General features: G+C 37.4%; 2 protein-coding genes across 4 annotated transcripts; both read left to right on the forward strand.

Annotated features, from left to right (window-relative positions):
- The first annotated feature begins 106 nt into the window (after positions 1-106).
- Positions 107-24,189, forward strand: LOC132196467 (M-phase inducer phosphatase). Of its 3 annotated transcripts, XM_059619143.1 has the most exons (10): positions 107-352; positions 474-757; positions 5,593-5,641; positions 21,359-21,406; positions 21,488-21,563; positions 21,615-21,875; positions 22,006-22,182; positions 22,245-22,602; positions 22,659-23,001; positions 23,062-24,189. In XM_059619143.1, exons 2-10 carry the CDS (start codon positions 487-489, stop codon positions 23,339-23,341), a joined length of 1,863 nt encoding a protein of 620 aa, XP_059475126.1. In that variant the 5' UTR covers positions 107-352; positions 474-486; the 3' UTR covers positions 23,342-24,189. The 3 variants fall into 3 exon arrangements, with proteins under 3 accessions (XP_059475126.1, XP_059475127.1, XP_059475128.1); XM_059619144.1 differs by lacking the exons at positions 107-352; positions 474-757 and adding an exon at positions 3,049-3,262; XM_059619145.1 differs by lacking the exons at positions 107-352; positions 474-757; positions 5,593-5,641 and adding an exon at positions 20,759-20,912.
- Positions 24,190-25,169: 980 nt separating this feature from the next.
- LOC132196941 (large ribosomal subunit protein uL24) lies at positions 25,170-26,723 on the forward strand. Its single transcript, XM_059619908.1, has 4 exons — positions 25,170-25,231; positions 25,624-25,801; positions 26,043-26,183; positions 26,482-26,723. The coding sequence occupies exons 2-4, from the start codon at positions 25,634-25,636 to the stop codon at positions 26,635-26,637; spliced, it is 465 nt and encodes a 154-aa protein (XP_059475891.1). The 5' UTR covers positions 25,170-25,231; positions 25,624-25,633; the 3' UTR covers positions 26,638-26,723.
- Positions 26,724-26,964: the final 241 nt, after the last annotated feature.

Below are 26,964 nucleotides of genomic sequence, written 5' to 3' on the forward strand. Positions count from 1 at the left end.
AATGCCCCCGTTAACCAATGGAACGTCGCCATCTATTCTGCAGAGCCAATCACGTCTCTAGATGTGAAACGCGGAGAGCACGTCGGCCAATCAGCGTTCAGCAGCCGTCATCATGCCCGACCACGTTTGATGTTTGATTCGTTTTGCACCGGCTGCCGGCTGCCCAGTTCCGCTCATCTCTCTCCTGTGGCTGTGGCTGGAAATTTTCGAAGCAAATTTTATTGCTTTGAGATGCTCTGGCTCCTTTCGTGACTGCCTGTCGTCATATAACAACTTCATTCGCCCGAAATGACTGAAAAAACGAGATAACTCCCGTCTCCAGGGCTGCAACAGTGGCAAATAATACTCAGAGGTATGCTGCCGTTCAGGCTTGCCGACCACCTCGGGGCCGAAACGCCTCTGGTCGTGCAATTATCACTTTACGCAATTTAAAGTTTCCTGTCAATGAACTAATGGATTTGTTAATCACCCAGGCCCGACTGAACAATGGAACCGTCACTGCCGAAAGTGCTGCGCCAGTTTCACCTCAGCAATTTTATTAATTTGGCCGACTCACCGGCCCCTCCGACTCCGGCTCTTCGCAAGAAAACAGGACTGGCCTCACCAACGCACAATGGGCTATCTCCGATGTCAATGCTAGCCCAAGACATGGGCAGTGCAAACTTAAACGACCTCGCTACTCTGAAGCGAAGACTGTCCCTCAGCAGTCAAAGCGGAACCCCGAGCCCTTCTCAAATCAAAGATAGAAGACTGAGAGGTCAGTAGCAAATTTGAGGATGGTACATAGGAAATTTTGGTGTGAAAAAATGTCTAACATCATTCAATTCTGGGCATGTTTTAAACACAATTAATATACATAACTCCGTTAAATATTTTGAGATCTCTTTATAACTGCTGGATTGTTGAGCAGAGTTTAAGGCAATAACTTATACTTTTAAAATAAGATCAGCGTTCACAATGTTTTGAGTTAGAGGTCTAACTTGTATTGAATTTAATTATATAAATTTAGATCTAAAAAAATTAGGCAGGAAATGATAGCCTGGGTGATAATTTAAGTTAACATTTATCTGTCATTTAATTTTATTCATACTTAATTCATTTAAGAAAATAATGTTTATGATTCAATTTTTCAGCCCAAAAAAATATTGATTAAAAATAATGTCGTATTTAGCTTAAAATTAATTAACATCAAAAAATTTTATTTCAAAAGACTTTTAACATGGATTCAGAAACTGAGCGAGAAAAAACCAATGCTCGGAAAATTAGCAAAATATGTTAGGAGTTTGGGAATTCTGCTCCATTATGTCCTTAATTAAATCACACCTAGAGGATAAAGTTTCATTGATTTTTTTTTACTTATCTATAACAATAATTTTAGGGGAATAATTGTGTTTGAGCAATGATTTAAAAATGAAAATTTTTTAAAGTATGATACAGTATGATAGGATCTTGGGTTTAAAACATAACGAATTTAAAAAACTTGATTTAAAATTTTTATCTAATTTTTGACCTAATTTTTTTTAAGTAATTTTTTATTTCTGCATTTTATAAAATAAACGTTGGGCCAACGGTAGAGATTTTGGTCGTTTCAGTCTCTCCCGCTGGCAGTCAACTGCTGCCCCCGTGGAATGCGGCGAGCAATGAGCTTGCTTGCTCAATTCAAACGCTCCCGCTAACTGATGCTTTGGTTTTGTAACGAACCGTCACAACTTTTCCCAAAAAGAAGTGAAACCAAAATTGGATTTGATCGTTTCTTTAGCTCGTAATAAATTTTGCAAAAAGCGCAAAATGACATCAGACGTGGGCCACCTTGCAAGCAACCGTGTTCCTTTGTCAAATCCAGTTCGCTTTTTTGCAGCTGCATAGTTACTTATTCAAAACTCACATTCCTAGTTTATTTTCGTCTGCAGCTATATTAACCTGCTTTTATTATGCGCAAAAAATGTCACAAAAAGCTGAACGAACTGAGTGAGGAACTTGTTTGAAGATCAGGCAGTTAGCGAATAAAAAAAAATTGAAATTGGAAAATCTAATTTGCTCGGGATTTTTTGTTTTTCCACCGTATAAAATTTGTAATTAAAATGTAAATCAAAAGAAATATAGAAAAAAATTCAGTTTGGGAATAAGAGGGGCGACAACCGTCGGAAAGAACAGGTATAACTGGAGGTAGCCTGTTGCTAGCTGTCAAGGTGAAACGGTTACTACCCTCCCACCCAGCGCCCCTCCCCCGTGACCGGTATGCACACGTGCCAAGACCATATTTCCACCCCTTGCAGACCGACCCCTCTAAGGCAGCAGATGTCGATTCCGGATTTTCCACCGGCTGACTCCTGAGGGCAGCGGCCCCCGTAACGAAATTGCCCCGAGTTTCAACCTCTGGGTGATTTCACAGCCTGGTCCGTCGGGGGATGCGAGACCGAGTCTGCTCGAGAGTGTCAATGAGCGGCTTTTGTGTTCTATTCTTTCGGCGCGATTTTCATACATACACACCCCTTTGATAACCGTCGGCTCAGAATTCTAAACAATGCTCCTTAATTATACATGCTCTCTTACAACAATGTGCAATTCGTGGCATTGCTGATTTAATTAATCCAAAACTGCTCACTGAAACGAATGAAACGCAAAATTGTGAGCTGTGGACTGTGGAGAGAAGGCAAAACACAAAGAATTAATTTTAAAAATAAAGGGTTTGCTGCAAAAAAATAGATTTTTTTTTAAATAATCGTTGGTGTGTATTCATTTTTATCAACCTTTTTTTTTAAATAAATTTCGTGTAAAAAATAGCCTTTCCGTAAATAGATTTTGTTAAAAAAAAAAATTAAATTTCTTTTTCTTTTTATAACTTCTCAAAGAGTTCTTTATTATTCATCTTACGCAATAAATAAAACAATATAATATATCAAATGTTGATGACGAAGTGCCTCTGCAGTTTCCAGAATGGCCTTTGCCACCGAAGCATTCGCTGCTCTCAAATAGTTAGCAAGTTGTCGACGCAGCTCTTTGTTTGTTCAGTATTTTTCTTATCGTGCTAACTGCCTTCCACACGAGCCGCTCATTCTGCGGCCCACAATGATAACAGCCTGAACAAGATAACACTTCTGGGTTTTGCTCGAGAAGACGCTATAGCCGGCCGGCGTCTCGTAAGCCAAATCGTGAGATATCTCTCAAATTCTGACGGTATACAGAGGAGTGGATTGTAAAAATATTATGGATTTGAAGGACTGTGGATCGCCTATGGAGGTGGAAACTGGCAATGACACTGGTATGAGCTATTTTTTATTGATAAATTTCAATGGGAGACAAAAATTCATACAACACCAGACTTTCCTCATTTCTTTTCCTCTCGATAAGATATAAATTCAAGATAAATTAATAAACTCAATAATGATCCAGGTTGTTCTTTTCAAATTAAGGGCAGTTTAATTCATAATACAACATAATCATGCACTTTTTAAGGAATCAACTTGTTAATATTTATATTTTTCGTTAAATTTGCTTAGAAAGTTGGGAGGTACATTTATTTATAATGTGTCAGGTACTATATTATTTTTATTAAACGTAAAATAATTTTTCAATCAGAGCCAAACCAGTTTTCTTTTGCGCAATTTTTGCAAAATTCCATTTGGATTTTACTTTCACGTATATATGCTTGAAATACTTTCCCACTAATTTGGTGTAAATCATCTGCCGCCTTGGGGGAATATCTACTCATTAAATCAGTCCAGGTGGAATGCTAATTCCGTCGACGGATATATATTCGGTGCGGAAGAAATAATGAATAAGAAATACGCACGACAGCAGGTGAGATGTGCGTAAAAAATGGAATTCGTGAATGCGCCGAGAAAAAGAAAAGATCCGTTGGAAGTCTGTCTGCTGGTAGAATAAAAGCAAGGAGCGCACTGGGGTAGCGAAACTCACGACAGGGGAATATGAATGCACACACACACATACCTGTCTGCCTTAAAGTTCTTACCCCATGTCCTTGTTGCAATCTGAAAGCCCTTTTTTGTTTGTACTTTTATGCTGTGCCTCCATCTCCTTTCAAAGCATTAGCAGAAAAAATACTAGAGTGCTGCGTTGGCAAATAGAAATGAAATATATATTTTTTGCCGCGCCGACATCAGTTTATTCTCACTGATCAAGTGTGATTTTTTATTCGTCACCCCTGTTCATCGCCATATAGTTTCAAAACAAGATTCTTCCAAACGCATAAAACTTGAAAAACTCTTAATGTTGAGACATGCAGGAAAACTCGTTTTTGTAAATATAGATTAAATATCAAAACAAGTTTTTTTAAAAGTATTCTCTCAAATCTATTGGTGAGTAAAATTTTGAGCATTTTGCTTTCATGGTTACAAAATAATCAAAGTTTTAATAATTCAGGATATTAGCAAGAATAAATCAATCAATTTATGGATGGATATATAAGCATGCAAAATTAAAATCCGAGAAATTATCAGGAACTTTTAAATCTGAAGTTTTTAAACAAATTTGTGTTAAAATTTTAAATCAATCTATTTGGTTACAAAACGGGGTCACGGATTTTTCTGACCTAAAACCATTTTTTGCTGCTGATTAATTGACTTCCTTGAAATGAAGATTGAACATTTGTCAGGATAACTATTTTAGCTCTTTCAATTAGATAAATTGTTATAAATTTCTACAATTAAATGCAACAGAAGATTTTTTTGACTGTTTATATAGTAAAAGTCTAGCTTAATACGTGATGCAGTTTTGGCCAAAATTTTGATGCTCATTTTGCTATATTAATTCATGCTCAAACTTTCCCCTTGGGTGCTTTTGCACAGGTCTATGACCTCCATTGGCGCCAAATGTTGACATGTTCACCCAGCATGACCACCATCTTTCTGCACCCTTGGCCTTGAATTCACGCATACTAATTAACCAGCCAGGTTTTGCCGCCAACACTCTTCCTCAATTATTACCTCAAGCAACACATTGTGTTTCTTTGGCCAGTATCTCCTCAGACGATAACACGCGCTATTCCGGCGGAAACGCACCTTATTTTCTTTGGCCCGCGCCAAAAGCAAAACAGACTGCGTGTGGTAATTGGCCTGAGTGAGGGGGAGGTTTCAATGCAGAGCTTAGAAAACTCTAAAAGTCGAGGAAACGCGGTTCGCTGGGCTTGGTGGCAGCAACAACCCCTTTTTTCCGATTCATAAATTGAAACATGCTATACGCTTTAGAATAACTTGAAAAGGCCGGAGAGCAAACAGTAGTTTTACTCTTTATAGATGATTATCTGAATGAAAGAATTAAGCAGCTGGGCCAATAAATTTGACACCAAATGTGATTAGCGTTTTATGATAATTATGGTAATGAACGCACACGCCTGCAACGGACAGTTTAATCTGTCTTACCAGTAAATATTTAATAAGAAAATAAAACTTTTCAGAAACTTTTCTTCCTTATTATTTTTCAGATTGATAATTTTAATTTCAAATATTTAGGCAAATAAAATTTATCGTCAATTTTTTTTATTTTTCACAATTTTATTTTATTTTCATATTTTGGATTTCGCCATATTTTGCTGCATAATCTTAAACTAACTCAAACTAACTTTTTTTTCAGAACTTCAAATGAATTTCAGTCCTGACAACACGCCTAATGATTCGCCAAGGTAGGCATTTTCTTCTATTTTTCTTTTTTCAAGTTTTGAACCACAATTATTATTCTACGGATGATTTTTTCTCATTGACGGAACAAGAAAGGGATTAAGTTTGTTTTCACTGCTTGGGTTGAAATATGGACCAATGTTTGAAAACATCTGCGTAATAATATTTCCGATTCCCGCTGAGATTCATAGAAATGCGCACAGAGGTGAATATCCAATTAGCTGAGCTGTTGAATCTGAGCGCCCCTGTCGCGGGTTGATTCAGTGCACCTCAAATAACCAGTTGGTGCAGCAAAACCTGGACTTACTTGGGGACCAGTCGGTGGGTCTCCTTGGCTACTTTTTCCACCGTCAACGGCTTCGAGCTCATTTCGTGGAAGCCAATCCATATGTCCATATCCAACCAAACACCCCACAGCGACAAAATTCTCTTTTCTCTTCTTTTCTCGCTTGTGGAATTTCGATGCGTGCGGCAGGATTACACTCGGGGGATGTTTTGCTTTTGTGGCCGTGAAAAAAAGCAGCCTGAGAAAACGCATCGATGCGCGTATTTTTCCAAACCCCAGCACAACACGATTGAGGGAAAATGATAAAATTTCAGTAAATAAAAGTAGTCTTTGGAGATTTTGAAACTATTCTGGGTGGCAAAAGCTCTTTTCCTAGGTTGGAAAACAAGACCTGAGGGAAAACTTTCAGAGGTTTATTTCTACCAAAAAAAAAACGCAGTAGCTCAACAAAATATTGTTAAAATCTACTAATTTTGATAATTCAGCAGCCAATAACAGTGGAATAGAGGAAAATAATTTAAAACGTTCACACCAGAAACATTTTGGTTTTTCCATCAAATGCCATATTTTTGCGACATTTTTAATAGCACATGATGAACTTTTTAAAAATAAAACATTTTATTTTTCTGAGTTATGAATCAATTGAAAGTTTTCCTATCAAAAAACATAATTTAATATTAAACTATATAAAATTCAAAGTGAATACTTAGCTTTATCAAAAATTTGTTGGATGAAATTTTTAGGGTAATATCTTAAATTTTTTTGAAAAGGTTTTTGTATCCGCCAAGATTATGCCTTAATTTATTTACTAATATTTATTCAAATAATTTTACAAAAGTTAAAAATGCAGAGCAACATAATGATGAAAAGGAAGCGATTTAGTTGAAGTCAGTTGAAGTGGAAATGCAAAATAACGAAACATTTAGCAACGTCCATTGGTAGTTAATTGCAGATATCCTTTGTCTTTTCGCCCTAACTGCTGATTGTGAGAGGCAAATTCAGCAGCATTTTTTACTTCTTAAAAGTTCCTTTTATTGCCCTGAGCAGCTTCTGTTCGCTGCTTCTTCTCAAGAGATCACGCAATCCAACGCACTTAATTTCTTCCCACAACCTTCAAGTCAGCCCGTTTCCCATCGGCTCCTTCACCAAATAACATCCACAAATTTTCTTACAAATCCATTCATTGCTAGGATAAAAAGGCGCCCAAATTCTTTGCTCCGTTGTTGTCGCGCTTTTCAAAACGACGGATTTATCTTCAACGGTCTTTGAATTTTCGTCGGGGGTGCAGGTTTTGGGGTGAGTTATGGTGTATTAATAAAAGGGCGGCAAGCGGCGAGGAAACAGGTGGCAAACGTGCGCGGGCGGCTCAAAGAGCTGCAGATTCTTCTCAGCGCCTCAACAATGAAAAACGAGCTCTCATTTCCTGCGTGGCTTTGATTTTCGAGCAAAAGAATGTATGCGGGAGACACTCCTGCAGAAAATCGTGCGGAAATCGGCCATAATAAAACTGCAAAGCCCTACTAGTACTGAATGAGCAAACAGCTTGAAAATTAATATTGGCAAAGATGACATGGGAAAATCAGTCACGCGTCAAACAACGCCTTAAGGAGGAAAAATATTTTACGAAAAGGGAGATTTTGAAAGAATAAAAATTGGTCATAATTAAGATAGCAAAATCTTTAAATAAATAAATATCATTCTAAATAAAAAAAACCGACTTTGTATTTAGATATAACTTTTTTTATGAAAAATTAGTTATAAATAATTGAAAAAATTTCCTTTTTGAAACATATATTGGCGCCAAATTTATTCAATGCAAAGCTAATTAGCAATCTTTTCTGCCGATCGGCGTGGTTCGTACCAGCAGCTTCATTTCTTTTGTATTTTTCGACATTGGTAACAAAACTCCTTCCCGCATACATCTGAATGATCAGGGCACAATAATCAATTTTGAGCATCCTAACAAATCTCGGCCGTCACACAGACGAATTCATTTCGCGCCGCCGACCCACCTGCCCGCGGGCAACCAACGAACGAACCTCCACTGAATGGATCAGGAAGGTAGTTGTTCGCCTCTACCTGACAGCCTCACCTGCCCCATTCTTTGAGCTGCCGCACGAGCCGCGCACTTTGCTCGGCTCAAATCCCTGCTGCACCTTCCTATGCCCGTAACATATCACCTGCGTTAACGACTTTTTTCAAGAGAAGCACCTGATTCTTTGAAAGAAAGAAAATCGTTCAGATTTTGAATAAAAATGTAGTGTGTGGTGCATTAGGCGGGTGTTAGATTACGGAGTGCACACAGGAAGTGGAAGTAGGTTATCGAATGGCAGGGTTTTGTTCCAATTCAAATACTTTTTCTTATTTATTTGGTATTCCTTGACACGAAAACTATACCACAATAAAAAGACGTATTATTTTTCAATGCTTCATAATTCATAACGCTTAAATATTTGCTATTTTTTGTAAAAATCTAAAAGCGGACAGGTAATTTTTATCTTGATAAATTTATTGAGAGATCTCAAAAGATTTTCTTTTTAATATTTATACAACTTTTTCTGCGTATAGGAAAAAGTATAAAGATAAAATATTTTAAACAAAAGAACTTGGGTCCTCAAATATTTGAAATTCAGGAGACGATTTCCTTGCAAATATTTTGAAAAAAAAATCACGTTCGTCGCACACGCACAGATTTTGTAGTCAAATTTGCCCAGCTGCGTAATTCAATAAAAATCTGCTGGCTGCCTCATATTTCCATCACCTGCTGTCAATGGTCGGTTTGGGCTGCTGGGATTTCGCCTCCCAGATTGCGGCGACGGATGTTGCTTCGAAATTCTTTGGCGCGTCAGTTGGTGTTTGTCCCTCATCAGGTACAATATTCGCACCTGCTACTACAAAATTTTTCTTGCTCTCTCTTTTTTCATAATTTTTGAGGCGCCACCCCAAAGACTAATGAATCGACGCTCACATGCTGGCACTACTTTTGGGAGGCGTACAATTTCATGCCGAAGTAATTTGACCGTTTTTGAGGATTGGTATGTGCGAAAAGCGTTGGCGTTGATGCTGTGGGCGTATTTTTTTCCCTTTTTAATGCCGGTCAGGCTAACTACATAAGCAACCAGGCGGGAGCACTGCTTATCACATAAATATCATTTAGCACAAGCAGGAAAGCATAACCGACCCACCGACGAGCAGACGAAACGACGGTTGGAAGAGCAGGAAAGAAAAAGTATGCGCCGCCGCTGGTCCAATGTTTCTTTATAGCTGCGCAGCTGGGATGCTGCGCGTGAGTTTTTTGCCTCACAACACATGCGTTTGTGCCTAACAGATATACATAACATTTTTTTAATGCATATAACGTAAGTTGGTTCAACGGTCGTTGTAATTATGATTAAAGTAAAAAAGGAGAATTATCCCAACAAATTTAAAAAAAAATGTATAATTATCTATTATATTGATAGCTCTAAGTTGGTTATGAATTTCAGATTTAATTTTATAAAAAAAATTTTATCCAAATTATTTTATTCTTGAAACAGAATTTTTTTTAAATCTCCTCAGATTAAAAAACATCAGAACAAGTCTGCAAAAATTAAAGTTAAATTCTAGATTAATAGTTTTAAATTATATATAAATACAAAATAAATACTTTATTCATTTTATGAAATCCTATAAAAAATACTATCCGAAAGAAATATAACAATATGAAATAATTCGATAGGAAATCAATTTAAAATTAAAAACATTTTCCCTTTCATTTTTTTTTCTTCCGGCATGCTTTGTTTATTCAAAACGATGGCCCTTAAACTTCATTCTCCATTCATTCGCTCTCGAGAAAACACTCCAGTCTCTGACAAGAATTGAATTTCTCAAGTTCGCCTCCTCCAGCGCTGCATTTCAAATGATTCGTTTTGACTGATGTCAATTTCACCGACTGATGCCCGCGAACAAAAGTCACTTTACCGTTGTCGAGCTCAATTCTTGGCTTTGTTGTTTAAAATTTTTGCATGTGTACGCATTGCAAAGAAAGGTTGGCGCGAAAGGAAATCGCCTGTGTATATATTAAATAATAAACAAGCCGGAGAATGACCGACCACAAGGTCGACCGCCGGCGTATGGTCGGAGGAATGAAATAATTCACAAAGTGATTCGACCAACGGCCAGCCGCACATAAAGATTATTTACTCTGCTGCGTCCAACAAACCCATTTGACGCTGGGGCAGCCAAAACGAACTTTCATGCTGGAACTTCCTTTTGATGCTGGCGTTTGATTTGGGGAGTGTCTTTTTGTTTAATTAAGTAACCAACGCCTTTCCGCTCGCAAAAGAATTTTTTATTTCATTATGCTTTTATTTTTATTACTTCAAATAAAATAAATCGTTATTTGATAACTTTGAGTAACTATAAAGATATTAAAAACAACTCCATTTTTGTAAAACGTATTTTTTAAATTATTTTAATTTTTTTATGGGATTTTCCGCATGCATTTGATAAAATTCTCTATCAGTCAGCGATTTTTATACTACATTTCAATTGTATAGTCTACGCACAATTTTGCTATTCCAATATTCAACCAAGCATCCCTTGTCTGGCTGCCCACCCCGCTCACTCGCTCTTGTCTGGCGCGAAAACTCCCCTCGCTCTCACTATTAGTAGCTCTCTTCGTTTCCCTGTGCGATTGTGGCGCATCATTTCGAGTATCATTAGGGACGTCTCTCCATAATATCTCCTTGTCTGGGACTTATAGACCGCAGATAAATCTTTCCTCCCAAAAAGAGAGAAACGAATTGGGCTCGAAAATTGTTACCTGTTGCGCCGGCTAGGGAGTTATTTGTCTCTTGATCGAAATCAGACGGAGATTAATTGGGGCGTCTCCAGGAGGTATTAATTAAGTGCTAAAGGAATTCAAACCTATTTGCAAATGCGAAATAAATTATGCCGCCGTTGAAAATTTAATAAGAATTTGAAAATTAAGTAGCCATTACTTTTTTTAAGAAGAATACATAATTGCGTGTGATGTGTGATAAATAACAAGATGTGTAACCTATTCAGTTTTTGGCAAAGTCTTCTCTTTCGGAGTAATTTATTTAACGATTATGTTCTTTTGTTAGGTCTAGTCTATAGTCTGCCTTTGCCAATATTTTGTTCGGGATATTTTTTTTCTGAATAGAAAGGAGTTCCATTTTCTTTATTTGATTAAAATTTTATAAAAAAAAAAAAAAAAACAATAATGCCAATATTTCATGAATATATTGTTAAAATTGCAACTCTTGAATAAACCGCGACTAATATTTTTATTTCTTTACTATTTCACTATTTTTTCCTTTTTTTTATTCAACACACGCTATCGCAGTTGCAAAAAGGCAAGCTTGTAGTTATAGAGTAATACGGGCAGCAGTTGGCTGATCAAGTGCGCGCAAAAGTGCACGCACCATTGATCGCGCGCGAGTGTGCCAAATAGTAATAACAAATGCAGCTGCTCTCGGAACAGCGCTTTATCCGCGGTTTAATCTCTCTCCTACGTCCTCTTCTCTATCATTTTTAATCCGAGATGCAAAACAAGTATACTCTCATTTGCTGCTGCTGCTGGACCTGGCATTCCAATAAAACAAGAAGTGTACATGAATTTTTAATGCGGCAGCTGTGGATGTATATAAATTGTACCAAAAGTGCATTAGAGAGTGATTTGTAGGACGGCAACCCGCACTACCCGGCCGCCACCACCCTGTTCTAAAATAATGAGTCCATTGTGTGTTTGATCGCGGCGCAGGGGGTGCGAGCTGCAATTGATATTAGTACACCCGGGGGTTGAAATTTGGCGGGAGACGAACTACGCAGACAGGCATGTGCAGTTGTCGGAGGTGTGTTTCCATTCATGTGATGAGTTATAGGCAGAAGCGTGCGCGCCGCCCTTTTGCTTTTGGCGCAATTCTGGTCGCGGCTTTCCATGCACGTCCTCTTAAAACATCCACAGTTTTGGCTTGTGGAAAATTTCTCAGTCCAACACACTACACGGTTAAAAAATATAGCGTTATTGTAAATTGTAATAATTCCACTGACAGAGAGGGGCAATTAAATTTTTTTTATTACCATCTATAATGAAATTCAATTAAACTTTGATCCAATTAAAGGAACAAAAAATTCGAAATTAACATTAATAATAAATATTAATTTATATTATTTTGCATTTTTTTTAATATATCTCGTAACTGAACAATCTGAAACTTTTTAATCTTTATAAATAATGTAGATTTTGAGAAATGTATGAGGACACCAAAACAAATAGGAGAGTGAGAATAATATAAGTGTAAGGGTTTTTCATCCTCCAAACCAATGATATACATGATTCAACTTTGTTTAATCCATTTTTTTTTATAAAAATAAAAAATAATTACCAAATTTTAAAATGTCCCATCGTTTTTCTAATTGTAAGATTTTTAGAAAAAAATTTTATTTCAAAAATTACATTTTAGTTTGGCGCATTTAGCTGGCAAATTCATTTTAAATGATCCAATACTCTATGATACATTAGATTTTTAATATAAAGATAGTCTTTAATTAAATTTTTAACTCGTTTTTCCTATATTCCTGAAGTGAAATGCAAAGACACAGTGGGCAATATTTTGTTAAGTTAATATTTTTTCACCATGAATTTTATTGTATATCTTTTTTAAAAGCCATGAATTTTTGGCTGAACATAGATATTAATTTTTATTTTCCGTAGGTTTCCCACGAAAATATTCTGTTAAGTTCTTGCGTTGATATCTCCTTTTGCTTTTCACGCATATGCCACAGGTTCCCAAACTTAAAATTCAACCCATTTCACGCTGAGAGGGTGCGCGACAGCCGCTGCTCAATAATAGGTCTCTCCGTGAGCAGCGCAGAAATTTCCAATTCGTTCCACTCCTGTGCTTGAGAAAAGGCAGCAGCTTTTCCACAAATATCTGTGCACGCAGCTCACAAAATATGGCACGCAAAGCAGATGCAAGTCGTTTAATTAGAAATACCGCGGCGGCATTAACGAGAACTTAATGTGTTGTTTGCGCCTCTAAAAAAGAGTGGTGGCATAACAGATAAGGGGCCGAAGGAAGATAACGCCGAGTTTCGGGTCACTAAACTCTCTCACCCTCTTGACAACTATGCTAATGAAGAAAACGGCAGCCGAGTCAGCCGGTAGGGCCCCTTTTCTCAGATGGTCCAGCCGACCTGCTTTCTTTGTTCGGTCTCGTGAGATTCTCGTCCGGGACGGAAGAAAAATGGGGAAGAAAACAAAGCAGAGATTCTCACGGGCCGTCACTCCTGCTGCTCGTCACACCTTTGGCTTTTCGTCCCACAGAAGGAAACAGGATTCAAACAATAGAGAACAGGCGACTGAACAAATATCAGAATTTTCTTCATAAAAATCGTTCACAAAACCGTTTTAATAGCAAATTAATAAAAAATTAAAACTTATTCTTCTGTATTACCTCCAAGGAAATTTAATTATTTTAAAATGAAAAGATTTACGAAATTGAAAAATATTTTTTACGTATTTGTTAGATATTGTTTTAAAATTACAATAAATTTGACTTATCAGAAAAAACACGCAAACTAACAACTATTTGAAGAAATTATAATGCGAAATTGTTAATTTTAAAAATTAGTATAGTTTCGAAATTGAGATATGTATACTATTTGTTGAATACAAAATTTTTCAGAATACCTAAAAAATATGAGCTAGGAGTAAATAATTTTTTAATCAATTTCCTAACCTAAAATATTAAATCATTCAAATTTCAGACTTTTGTAATTTTTGATCTTCATTCTAGAATTTGTATAAAAAATTATACTAAATCTATTGTAAAATTAATTTTATTTCATCTTCAATTCAATCAACTAAACAATTCAATGTAAGCATCAAAACAGTAAAAAACTTTGATTTGAAAAAGTTTTTCTTTAGCACTTAAAATTATAATCCCGAATCAATGTTTTACTAATTTCATTTATGTTCAGCCTCCGTAATAATCTGCCAGCCGCTGAATTTCTGATGAATTGAACTCATTAATAAATTCAGTCCGACCTTCTTGATTCGCGTTGGACAAAAGACGACTCACAAAAAATCCCACCCCAATTACACACTCAAGAGAGAAACCCCTTGTCGTGTTTGTGATTTGAGGTTGACAGGCGTGTAAAGGAGCCATCAAGCAAGCGGGTATAATATCGCAGAGCTCTCACATTTTTATACACACACACCATGTATGTGCTGCGGAGTCTGAGTGAGACAGTCAAGTATATTGTTTCTCGGGGGCCGGCGGCGGGAAAACGCACCCTCGTCGCCAGCGTTCATCTCTCTCTGGATGGGCCACCCCATACCCGCTGATGTTCTCACGGATACAAAATTCCCCACGCATCTTCCTAGTAACAATTTTTCTTCGCTCATTACCGCGACTCCTAAAATTTCAAAACCAGCGGTCGTCTAAAAAAAAAAACGATTCACGTGGTTAAAAAATTTGTTGAAAACTGGGGTTTGTGTTAAAAAAGGATTTTCTTTCTCAGAGAGAAAAACTCAACAGGTGATCGGCCGCGAAAATTCCCATCGTCGATCGCTCTGCAAGGGGCGATTGGAACTCGCTGGGGTGATCATCGCCGGACAGTGGCAAGGGTGTGTTTCACCCCTGAGGTGGGACGAGAGGTGCAGTCTTGTTCCCATGGCGTTTCTTGTGGGGGACATTAGAGGGTAAAAAGTTTAGATTTTATTTATTTCCTCGGATCGGAACAATGCAAGGGACGGCATAAATTACTGCCTATCTTGTTACATGCCCCGTTTGCGCCAACAGCGACAGATCTATTGCCATTTAATTGCAAGTCGTTTGCTCTCGGAACTCAAATAATGGTATCGCGATCATGCACCATGAGAGAGTTACCTACAGAGTTGAATTAAAATAATTACATTATATGTTTTTGAAAGAACAAAATAAATACATTCATGAGTGTTGACACTGCTAATTCTATACAATTCAGAAAAGAATAAGATTAAAAGATTTATTTATTTATTTTATTAAAAAAATCTTACTTAATGTCTAAAATATAAAAGACAGACATCAGCTAGATATTATTTTTTAATTATTTACTTCAATTTAACTGATTTTTTTATGCTTTCCAAGCTTAGCATCTGCAAATATTATTTGATTCAGATAAAATTAAATCAACTCATTTTCTTTCTTCGTTGTAATCTAATTGTTAGTAAATTGATCTTCGTTTTTTTTTTAACTGATTCGTTTTTAACCAAATCCACAGACTTGTTAATGTTATCAATAATTAACTTTGACTTTTTACTAAGAAAAGTTTTCAAATAATCATAAATTTGAACGAACTTAATTATTAGATTAGAAATGCAATGAACTACCACATGCAAATTAGTTTGCAGTTCTTAAGAAACAGATTTCTATATAGCTAAGAACTATTTTGGAAATTGAATTTCAAATAAATGAAACTCTATTTCAATAACGTTATATGTATTCAAATTAAACTTTATTAAATTAAACCATAAATATAATGAATGCGCACTTTGATACACTGATCTAAATTTTAAACGCGACTTGTTTAACCCTCCGCGAGTTCTTTTACGTATATATATACCTCTGAAGAAATGCCTTTATTGATTTATACACAGCCGAGGGTCCAATTAAAAAACTGGAATGTGCAGCAGCTTGCACCTAACTGACGTTTCAGTTTCTCAGCTCAACCGGTCAGCGCTCGAAACTGGACTAGCTGCAGATCGAGACGAACCGCTGCCTGCAAATCAATCAACCCGCCCTGCAGGAACAATGTCAAATTATAATGCCTGCCGTTTTTTGTCCTTACTCGGCAAAGAAAAAATTTGGAATCTAATTAAACGTTGGATTTCATCCAGCTCATTTCTCATGACGAAGGGGGCGATTTGAGAAAATGTCTTTGTTGCCACGTTTTGAAATATGTGTGTGTACTGTTAGACTCTGACAAAGGCTAGAGGGGTTAAGACTTATCGCGCGGGGCACGTGCTCAAGACTGGGGCCCCAGACAGGGAGGGTCTCCAGCTGTCGTTCCTGTTCCTCCTCGCCGACTCCTCGGCGGTGCAAATATTTTTCTAAAGATTCCGCAGCAAAATTAGATCAAGCTGCTTTCCTCCTTGTGCCGAGCAGATGATTCCCAGTGAAAAGGAAAAGTAGCTCCAGAGGACTTTTCTGTCGCCTTTTGTGACGGCGATCGAGCTCTGCTTGTACAAGCTTTAGGGCGCCTGCAGTTACTTGTGCAAAGGGTAAATAAAAAAGGAATATAAATGGTTTTTTAATGGGATTCATTTTTATTGAAACTTCCTTGGTATTGATCTTTTTATTTACCCTTTTACCTTGCATAGAAAATACTTTTAAACTGATACCTTTTAATAAATAACTTGATTTTAATGAAATTTTACTGGTTGGTTGCTTGAACAAGAAGGGTTAGAACGTTTTTGAAAAGTGCTCAAATTTGTCGATTCTAAAGGGACGAAAATTTATGATTTGATTGTATTTTTAAAAATATCTCATCATCAGCTCCTGGTTTCTCAAGATTGTGCTCATTTTCAAATAGCCAAAACTTTTGTTGGAAATTAAACAAATTTCAATACTGACTGCTGATGTCTTATTGCTATATAGGTAAATGTTCAAGAAAATAAAAAAGCTTTTATATTTTCCAATTTCTTCTTATAAGTTCCAATGTTATGTATAAAATATGGTCTTCAACAGCAGTGGCATACAATAATCATTAACTTTTGTGTAGTAAAAGTGGAGCGTGCCTCCCGCTTAGATTTCTTCTGTATATTATGCGTCTTTTGCTTCGCAACTTTCGATTTCCGAGCGATAAGCACCCTTCCTTCCATTCAAACGCGCATGTAATTTCGGCGGAAATTCGACGCCTCACCATTGTTTTCTTGCATTTGGAAAAGCGAGCGTTACGCATTTTATTAATTTATACCAGAGTGGCGCGCACTGCAGACGGTACAAAAAAATTCCCTCCAAACAACTCGGCACTTTATACACGCAGCGAGTCAATGTTCGTAGCAAGGCCATTCCAACGGCAACAATGTTCATTATTCCCGGCCGACGCGTTTTATATTATTATACACGACAGACAGACACTGATGCTTTGCATCCCAAGCAGCCGCAGCATCCGCGCAAAAAAAGCAGCAACAACAACATCACAAAGCGAATCTCGTTATCTTAAAATTTCACGCCACATTTAGTGCATGGGAAAATGCTCTGAATTTTTGTATAGATTTTCCTGCGGTTCTTCCAAACAAGCAAAAAAGCGGGAAAAATAATGTTATTTTCTAATTAATTTAACAACTATTAATATTATATTGTTGATATTGTTCATTTGAAACAGAATGTTAAATAAAAACACTAATTGTAAAAGAAAACCAATTATTAAGGAGTCACCACTCTTGCAAAAAATTTCTAAACTCGCAAGATCAAAAAGATCTTATATTTTGAATTTTTTATTTTGAAAAATTTTATAATTTCTAGGGTTAACTATAACAAAAATAGAACCGACCCCAATGAATTTATTTATGTTCCACCCCTTTACAAAAATAAGAGGACAAACTTAAAAAAGGTTAACTCTAACAAATTGCCAGTCATTCCTGAAATGAGAAACATTATTTAGATTTTAATTAATATTTATGTACTATCTAATTTAGGAGTAAGATTGACATGAGGTGAAATTTCCACACAATGAAACAAGTTTTTGAGAGTTGGATTTTTCCATCAAAGGATAAAAAAATTGGAGGGGAAAATGGGCGCCAAAAAACATCAGATTACACCAAACAGACACCAAAACTCTGCGGTTTGGCTGCAGGAGAGGCATGTGTGGCTGCGTGAGTGAGCAGCAGTGCTGGTGGTGACACACGTTAAAAATGGCATATCCGGTGCGGGCCACTTGATATTTAGTATGCACGCCAAAAGCTGCTATTTTCAAGCCAGGAGCCCTTGACTTTCGATTTCTGCGACAGCTGTTTTGAATGAAAAGTTGGCCATTTCACAGTTGAATCTTTTCGGAAAGCACGTCCGATTGATTTAATTTTTTTTCTCATATCGTCTCCAAGAAAGAGGGTCGCTCGTTTTCCGTTTCGCAATAAAAATCGAAAGTGAAATTATTGCTTCCAATTTAAGGTATTGATAAGCAGCTGCCTCATGAAATAAAATTGTGTTCGGCACAGAGGGAAAGAAGAAGAAAGGAAGAAAGAGACTTTGCTCGCACGGGAATCGAGCGGCCTCTCTGCAGCAGCTTTCCTTCGCCCTTCCGTCTCTTCTTCTTGAAATTACCATGTGTTTGCTGGGGGGACTAACAAAGTGAATCGGGAGTTTTTACAGCAGGCAGCAGGGGAAATTTCCGTTTTCAAACATCGTTTGCAAAAGCCACAAAATAATACTTTTAGCGGAATCTTCAACTTTTTAATCAATCATTTCAAAATTGCTCTAATTAAAAATGAAAATCGAGGAAATTTAATTTTTTAATTTATTAATCAATGATTTTTTTATCCTGATTTAAAATTTTCGATCTCAAATTCAATAAAAAATGTTCAGTTAAAAATAGTGCAATTTTTTTAATTTGAAAAAAAAAAATTTATAACTTTTTCCAATTTTAGAAGTTTTGATTAAAATAGGAAAAGAAGATTTTTTTACATTTTTTTTTTTAATTTAAAATTCTAATTGTAGTTGGATATTGTAAAAGAAAATTAAATTATCCATGAATCGCCTCCGCCGATCATTCTCTTTTGTCGTTCGCCGTCTCACATTTTCTATCAAGCACGTGTGTACTACTCTGACATTGCTCTTGGTTTGCGAAAAAAGATTCGGCCCGCGGTGCATGTAACTGGCCTTGGTCTTGTCCATTGACTTTTCTGCAAACTGGTCGTGGCCGCTGCAGCTGCGGACGTATGAGCTCCGTTCCCGCCTTTCCGCGGCCCAAATTCAATGACCCCGCGGGATGCCACCGGCCTAACCCACTCTGGAAGCACCGAAATTTGTGACTTGAGTAGCGATAACGCGATCAGTCTCAAAGTTGGTTTGAGGAGCAGAACAGACGATGCTCCAATGGCCACATACTGCAGAGGCACTTGACCTCAGCTTGATCAATTGGCGGGCTTTTTCTTTCTTACCTCCTTTTAAGCGATTTTTATAAATTAAAATTTAATCATTTTTTTTATTTTTACTTTTTAAAGGGATTTTTAATCTCCAGTAAGTTTTTTGGCGTGCAAAGGATTATATATTTGCAAATTTTGTTGAGCACAGAGCTAATATCTTAACCATACAAATTTCCTTAGCTTTTTATTTCAATAATTTTCATTTTTATTCTTTTTTCGCGAATACGGTACATACATTTATTAATTTTATTGAGGACTCCTTATTGACATAATCTAATCAAGTATTTACAACAATGGTGACTAAATTTTTTGACTGTTTTCTGTTGTCTTCCAACAGTCGCAAAAATCTGTTTCTATTGTTTTGAGGAATTGATTTGACTAAGCCAATAAAGGCATAAATTAACGCAGAGTATTATTATCCACAATAACATTGGATTTCAACTTTATGTTTTTTCAACTATAATTTACTAATTTTTGTTGGAACTTTTTACAATTCATTTTTTTCCAAAACTGGATGAATTTAATTGTGTTAAATTCCAAAGAAGATACTCTGAATATGTCAGGCTATTTCGATCAAACATTTTAATTATGTATACGGTCTATTATTTAAGGCATGACGTTTCCCTGGAGGAAGGTTGAGGTGGAATTTGTAGGGCCAGCGCGTGAAAGGTCATCGTTTTTATGCTGGGAAAGGGGCGTTTGCCTGCCGCCGAGTGCACTCTCCGCGCCAAAAGTCAGACTGGCGCATTCCTTTTGATTGTTCCGCTAATGCGACGCGAGTCGCGACTAATTACACGCGTTATCACTCCAAGAATAAACTTATGACTTCGCCTTAAACCAAATTTGCGATCGACGCCCGACGCAGTTTCGGCGCTTCCGAGGGTCAGTTAGGGCTGTTGCCAGGCAAAAGGAAGGTGCATCTCTCGCGCCACTTTTTCCTTTTCACTATTTTTATTATCATCTCTCCTCTCATATATACCTGCCTGCCGTTGGGCTATTGTCAGGTGGAAAAATAGCGCACCCAAGCAAGTTGTTCCCACAGCGCACAACAAAGAAGAGCTTTTACAGGGAATTGGTTTTGCTGTGGAAAGGGAAAAGCAAAGTGCTCACTGGAAGCTTTGAAAGCAGAAATATATAGAAAATGTTCTGCTCAATGGTTTGACGTGAAATTCAAAACTTGGACCTTTGGACCCTCTGCTGATCTTTCATGAGCCTCTTACAATAAAACGAGCGGAATTAGAAAATTGTTTGGCCTTGCCTTTGGATAGAAAAATTGAATTTTTAAACGCAGATTTGAAATCCTCATTTTTTTTTTTATTAAGTCTCTAAAAGTTTTAAATAAAAAATTTCATTTCATTTGCTTTGCTAAATTAATTTTTGCTTGGCACTTTCAATAAAAATAAATTTAATTTGAATTCTTCTGGATTATTAGAAACCTAACACATTATTTGTTTCTTTTCACTTTTCATCCATTACAAATTTAAGTAATCTTCTGAATTTATTGTTGTGAATTAAAAGAAATGGAAAAGCGAGCAGCTTGTGCATTGGCTCAGTGGTTTTATCGGGGCTTATCAAACTCGCTCATTAAAATAATTCATGGGGGCAGCTGAAAAGGGGCAGGGACCTCTGGGGTGGCGCGCATACTTGGCGGCCGAGGTAGGGGTTCCCGCCGAGCCAGCCAGCCGCCTCTTTCTCCTGCTCAGTCGGGCTTGAGCCGCCGAGCGAGACGCACCAGCTGTGTCCCCACTCGGCCCCCGTACTCACTCAAAAACCCGGCGGCCCTAAATTTCGGCCTCGCCATGACTTCCGGCTCATTGGCCCACTGCTGCGAGATCTGCAACTCTTGCTCCAGGTATGGACCCACTTTGGGGCTGATCGGCCCCTTTTCCCTCTAGGCCGGTGTTTGTTTTGACGCGGCGCCTTTCTCGCTGGCTTCGAGCACTCCACTTGAAGGGGTGCCAGACGCCCCTGGAGACTTGAACGAGGGGTGGTTTTGGAGCCAATGTGGCCCCAAATGTGCCTGGTTTTTATTTATCTTTTCGAAAGGTCACTTTGGAAAAATTTTAATTCATGAATTTCTGTTTGTTTAGCATGGGAAGGAGGGGATACGGGGTCATTTGCATGACTCCATTTGCATAGCCATATATGACAATAGGAAATGCTTCTTTATTTATTTTAACTCGGCAACAAGCGAAATTTTTTGGAAATAAATCACATTGTTGGAATAGCATTGTATTCAAAACTTCTTCAAACTTATTCAAGATAAAGATTTTTCAATTTTTTTATTTTTTGTTCTAGCATCTTCAAAAATGCAGCCAAGATCAACAGTCCCGGATCTCCCTCCAGGTAAATACTCCAGAAAAAAATACTTCAAACATTCAGACGTAAATAGTAGTATGAGGTGCAATAACAAGTGTGCAATTTCAGATCTCCTCACTGCAGTCAGAGGGTAGCGTCTGTAATATCAGACAAGGAAAACAGCTCCTTCATGCCATTCCAAAAGGTATAATTTTTCTCGCTGGTGCTGAAATGTCTCTTAACCGACCATCTTCAGGGCTCGCCTCGACCGCGCCTCCCTCTCGAGGACAACTCGGACTCGAGGGACAGCGTTCTGGATGACCCGGCAACCTTCAAGTTTGCACAGCCAAGCGGTTTGGCGCCTCGCAAGAACACCCCGAGGAAGGAGCTCCAGGGCGCGACCCCTATGAGCCCTGGCTCGCCCAAATCATCGGGCACCGGCTTCTTCAGGTGTCTCTCCTCAGGCAGTGATTCCATCGATGACGGATTCCTTGAATTCCTCAACAATGATAAAGATGTGAGTTTTTATTTCTCACAGCTTTACCAAAATTAATTTTCATATCCAGCAATTTTAATATTTCTATCACCTTCTTCAATATTTATTTCAATGAAATTTAATTTCTTTAAACTTTATTTCTTTATTTCAGGACGATACAATGTCACCAAGCGTTCCCTCAGGCATGGGGAGTCTCCTGTCTGGCCCGATTTTCCGAGGCAGTCCTCTCTTGAAGCAGTCCAGTTCCTCTAACGGCAAGTCCAGCGCCAAAAGGTCTCTTCACCGCAGTCTTTCTATCAGTGACTTTGACACCCCCACTACCTCCAAGGTAAAACCTAATCGATTTGCATCATAAAGTAATTCTGTATTAACAAATGTGCTTGTTTTTAGGCTCGTCTGTCCCTATTCAAATGTCCGAGCTTCAACGCGATCCAGGACGCCCTGCCTTCGAGCATGGAAACGTGCACCAGCAACGCTTTCAAGAGGCCCGTGCCTCCGATCTCTGAGCACCCTGAGGAGTCGCCTAGCCAACCCCCTACGAAAAGGAGGCGCAACTTCTCACCCATCAAGCCCCTACGCAGCCTGAGTGATAACACTGGTGCGAGCCCACAGCTCTCGGCAAAAGGAGCTCTCACCCAAAGCTCCCTACTCAATTATGGATTCCAAAAAACAAAGTCCCCCGGCCTGGGAAAATTCCAGCGGAGTTTTTCCGATACGGACGCCATCATAAAGAATTCCGTCGAAAGATGTAATTTTTTTCATTTTGAATTTTTGATTTGAATCTAACAAATTTTTTACTTTTAGCGTCGGTCGAGCCTCTGCTTATAGGCGACTTCTCCAAGCCCTTTGTGCTGCCCCTAATGAACGGAAAGCATCAAGATCTCAAAACCATATCCCCGGACACGATGGCGCACTTGCTGACTGGCGGCTTCAGCGAGCACATTGACAGTTTCTCGATAATCGACTGCAGATACCCTTACGAGTTCAACGGAGGCCACATTAAAGGAGCCAAGAACTTGTTTTCCAAAGATCTCATCGACGATGTCTTTATCAGAGGCTCTCAAGGTCAGACCCCCTGCCTGAACTCCAACAAGAGGCACATTCTCATATTCCATTGTGAATTCTCCTCCGAGAGAGCACCATGCCTGTAAGTCTGATGTTGTGACTAAAAACTTTTGAATTTTTGCTAAATCCAAGTTCTCGGCAGATCTCGTTACCTCAGAAGCTCCGACAGGGCTGCTAACAAGGAGTGCTACCCTCAGTTGTACTACCCTGAAGTGTACCTCTTGCATGGCGGCTACAAGGCCTTCTACGAGGTTCACTCCCATCTTTGTGAACCCCGCAGCTATGTGCCGATGCTTAGTCAGGGCAACGAGGCAGACTTGAAGCACTTCAGGGCAAAGTCCCGCTCTTGGGCTGGCGACGTCAAGAACAACACCAGCAGACTGCTCCCTAGCAAATTCACCCTCAAACGTCTTGACGTTTGATTCCACCAGTACAAAAAAAAAATATTGTTTTGATCTTTTGTTGCCAGAACTTTTGATATATCATATCACACCGAAGCCAAAAATATTGTTTTGAGCGGAGCTTTTGATGCTTTAGGTTGATAAGTTTTTGTCGGGATCCTCGAACAAACTACTGTGTTAACTGATTATTTAATTTTTGTATGTGGCAGAATTCAAATGTCTGTGCTGCTGACTTTGTTTCTGTACTGTGCTGGAAATAGTGTTTGACCTAATCAAAGAGCATAAAAAAGTAATAGATATAACGATGAGTTATTTGTTGTGTAAATAGAGATGATCCAATTTAACCATTTTGTGGTGTTTGTTTTGACTAGCAGTTCTTTTTACCCACTTGATATCGCGAGTGCTCAACCATGTGTTCATTCAATCATTACTTGATTTTGTCTTTCTTGGCAACACAACTGTACTTTTCCTTTTTTATAAGCAAGCGGATACTATTCTGTCTCGGAATAAAGTGCCATTATTTTATGTTTGATTGTGCGTGTGTGTATTTTAGTTGGTAAGTGCGGAGGCTTTTTACTTGTTCGTCATTTACGAACGAGGATGTGTTCACTGTCACACAATAAGTTCTTAACAATGTGAATCTGTCAAAAGACTTTGTTTTCAAAAAGAATGTCTGCATATCGTAGAGATTCCCTAATTTTGTTTTATAGAGACGGACATAATGATGGATGCATTTTATGCTGGGGTTATGGCAATAAAATTAATTATATCTATGTCTATGGTTGCTGATACTACAAATGGCGTGTACTGTGTACATAACCACCTCATATGATTTTAAATAAACTGGTGTTCATCATAGTAAACTAAAATTGAATTGATTTTTATTCAACTAGTTTAACCTAAATGGAGCATTTTAAAAATGCAAATAGGACTTTGTGCAGATGAAGCAGTTAAAAACTATATAATAATAGAGTAATCAAGAGTAATAGTAGAAGAAATAGAAAACTGGTTGTCACTAAATAATAAAGGAGCAGAATTTTTGTATTATGTACTTAAAATTGATAGTGAGAAAGTAAAGATAATTTTTTTTAAGGAAAAGTGAGTAAAAGAAGAGAGGGAATTTTGGAAAATAAAAAAAGTATAGCTGCAAAAGTAGATTTGGTGAAGACTTCTTAGTCGGAAAAATCTTTTAGCAATTAAGACGGGATTTCCATCATTTCAATCTCATCTCCATTTAAAAAATTTTAATGAAGTAAAAAATTAAATGAATATAGAATACATAATATAATAAGAATTAAAAAAAAACTTTTGTTACATTAGTGTATTATGTTGTATTTTCCTGTTATATTCAATAATATGTTAAATACAATTTACAAATATCTTCTGTCGGCTTAATGACTTTCACCTTTATAAAGTTCAAGTTTTGTTGTAGCATCAATTTTACAGTTTTACATGTTATTCATGATTTATCAACGAATTATTAAAATTCGTCAAAATAATTTAGCCTGAAAATTAATACTTCATTTGATCACATTTAATGTTGATAGTGACGACCAGGTGACGATAGGCTTTCATAATTTTTTAATTACTGCTGCTTACTGCTCATTAAGAATTGAAAAAAAAAAATCTGTCATTTTCAAATCTATGCAAAATATTTATCATAAATCGGTGGAATTTTTTTAATCCTCCTAGATAATTTTAAATACTCTAAATATTGGATTATTAAGGAATTACAATAAATATGAATAATAAATCAAGATTCAATTGTATGTTGTGAACAAGTTGTGAGGTTCGCAATCATTTTTTCGCGCCCCTAGATTTTGTTTGAATTTCGCGCGCAGGCAGTGTCGCCACCACCGGCAAACAAAAGAAAGTCTTACAAATAAGTCGCTTCGTGGAACAGGCTGACAGGTATGGAAGATTTTCGTAAATCCTTTTAAATCTTCAGTTAGTATCCAATTATCCGCAATTTTATCTATTGGAATCTATTCTTGAATAACCATTTTCGTAAACTGTGACTTTAGTTACCGTTGATTGAAGCGGATCTCCGATATTTTTTGAGACCGAATTTAGATCACATGTGACTCGTCGGCCGAGCACCGCTGGCATTTTATATTTTTTTAATTCTTGTTTTTGCATAATTATTATTTAATGTTAAATTTCCAACGTTCTTGAACGTTCAATCGAAATTGAAACTTTATATTTAGCTACTTTCGGTTATTACTCCCCTTTAATTTCAAGTTCTCTGCATTTGTTTACATCGAGCAGCTTGGATTTTAATTACAACGCGTCTTGCTTTGCAGACTCTCCACGATGAAGCTGAACAAATTCGTGTCGGCGTCGAGAAGAAAGAACCGTAAGCGTCACTTCACGGCTCCGTCTCACGTTCGGAGGCGGCTCATGTCCTCGCCCCTGTCCAAAGAACTGAGGTCCAAGTACAATGTGAGGACCATGCCCATCAGAAAGGATGACGAAGTCCAGGTGCGAAATTGAAACTGAACCTAAGGGTGTCCTCCTTCTCAATGATGACATAAACCATTCACTGATTGAGCAGGCAAGGGGGTCCGTGACCTGGTCAGGTTTAGGGTTTTCCTGTTTCTGGCTACGGTCTGGGCCATTTTCCGACCCTGTTCAAGACGAATACTAGGCTCTGACTTTAATCTATGACATTCAAAGACTTTTAAAGCTAAGCTATATTTTATTAAACCGAGATCACTTGCAGGTGGTGCGAGGTCACTACAAGGGACAGCAGGTCGGAAAGGTCGTCCAAGTCTACCGCAAAAAATTCGTGGTTCACATTGAGAGGATACAGAGGGAGAAGGCCAACGGAGCCAGCGCCTACGTCGGCATCCACCCCTCAAAGGTACAATTAGTAGGAGTAACATTGATTATTAAAGTATTACTAAGTTTGTAGAAATATTTTCAAACGAGATAAACAAGTACTAATTAATTTTTCATGTAAAAACAAAAGATTGATAATATATTTATTCAATAATTTAAACTTCTTTAAAGGTTCTGTAGTAAATATTCTTGAGTCATTTAAGTACAGTGGAAAAAATATAAATACTTAAGCACCCAGCTTGAATCTCATTAAAAACTATATTTTGTATTCATTTTTTGGCGCTAAAAGAAAATAATAATAATTTTAATTTCAAATTTAGGTTGTTGTCGTTAAGTTGAAGATGGACAAGGACAGAAAGAAGATTATTGAGCGCAGGGCCAAGGGCCGCGCTTTGGCTAAGGGATTGGACAAGGGCAAGTACAGCGAGGAAAGTGCGGCTGCAGCAACCACTGGCACTGCCATGGAGACCTCGTAACCGCCCCTGCCCTCCTGTTCTTTGTATCATCTTAAACTTAAAAATAAACAAAAACATTCACTATAATGTTCACATTTTCTATCATTCTTGCTGTGTTTCAACTTAAAACAGAAAAAGGTAATTTTTAAATTCACAAATTAAATAAAATATATATATATATTTTTTTTTTTGTCTAAAATGACCACGAACATTTAATTTGTGTTAATCAAGAGGTGCTGTAGAAGAAGAAGACTACTGAATTTTACGAATAAGAAATTATTTCAATAAGCCTCAGTAAAAATCCTATTTAAATTATAATATTTAGAATTTAAAAGGTTAATAATTTCA

Source organism: Neocloeon triangulifer, unplaced genomic scaffold (genome assembly GCF_031216515.1).
Source record: "Neocloeon triangulifer isolate White Clay Creek 2 clone unplaced genomic scaffold, ASM3121651v1 ptg000012l, whole genome shotgun sequence".
In the NCBI taxonomy this organism is placed as follows: Eukaryota; Metazoa; Arthropoda; class Insecta; order Ephemeroptera; family Baetidae; genus Neocloeon; species Neocloeon triangulifer.

Excerpts from the sequence above, each read along its gene's own strand:
- LOC132196467 (XM_059619143.1), top strand. The coding sequence starts at position 487 with ATGGAACCGTCACTGCCGAAAGTGCTGCGCCAGTTTCACCTCAGCAAT. Across the intron at positions 21,407-21,487 it reads AGTCCCGGATCTCCCTCCAG|ATCTCCTCACTGCAGTCAGA; the intron begins GTAAATACTCCA and ends GTGCAATTTCAG. Across the intron at positions 22,183-22,244 it reads ACACCCCCACTACCTCCAAG|GCTCGTCTGTCCCTATTCAA; the intron begins GTAAAACCTAAT and ends GCTTGTTTTTAG.
- LOC132196941 (XM_059619908.1), top strand. The coding sequence starts at position 25,634 with ATGAAGCTGAACAAATTCGTGTCGGCGTCGAGAAGAAAGAACCGTAAG. Across the intron at positions 25,802-26,042 it reads GAAAGGATGACGAAGTCCAG|GTGGTGCGAGGTCACTACAA; the intron begins GTGCGAAATTGA and ends GATCACTTGCAG. Across the intron at positions 26,184-26,481 it reads TCGGCATCCACCCCTCAAAG|GTTGTTGTCGTTAAGTTGAA; the intron begins GTACAATTAGTA and ends TTTCAAATTTAG.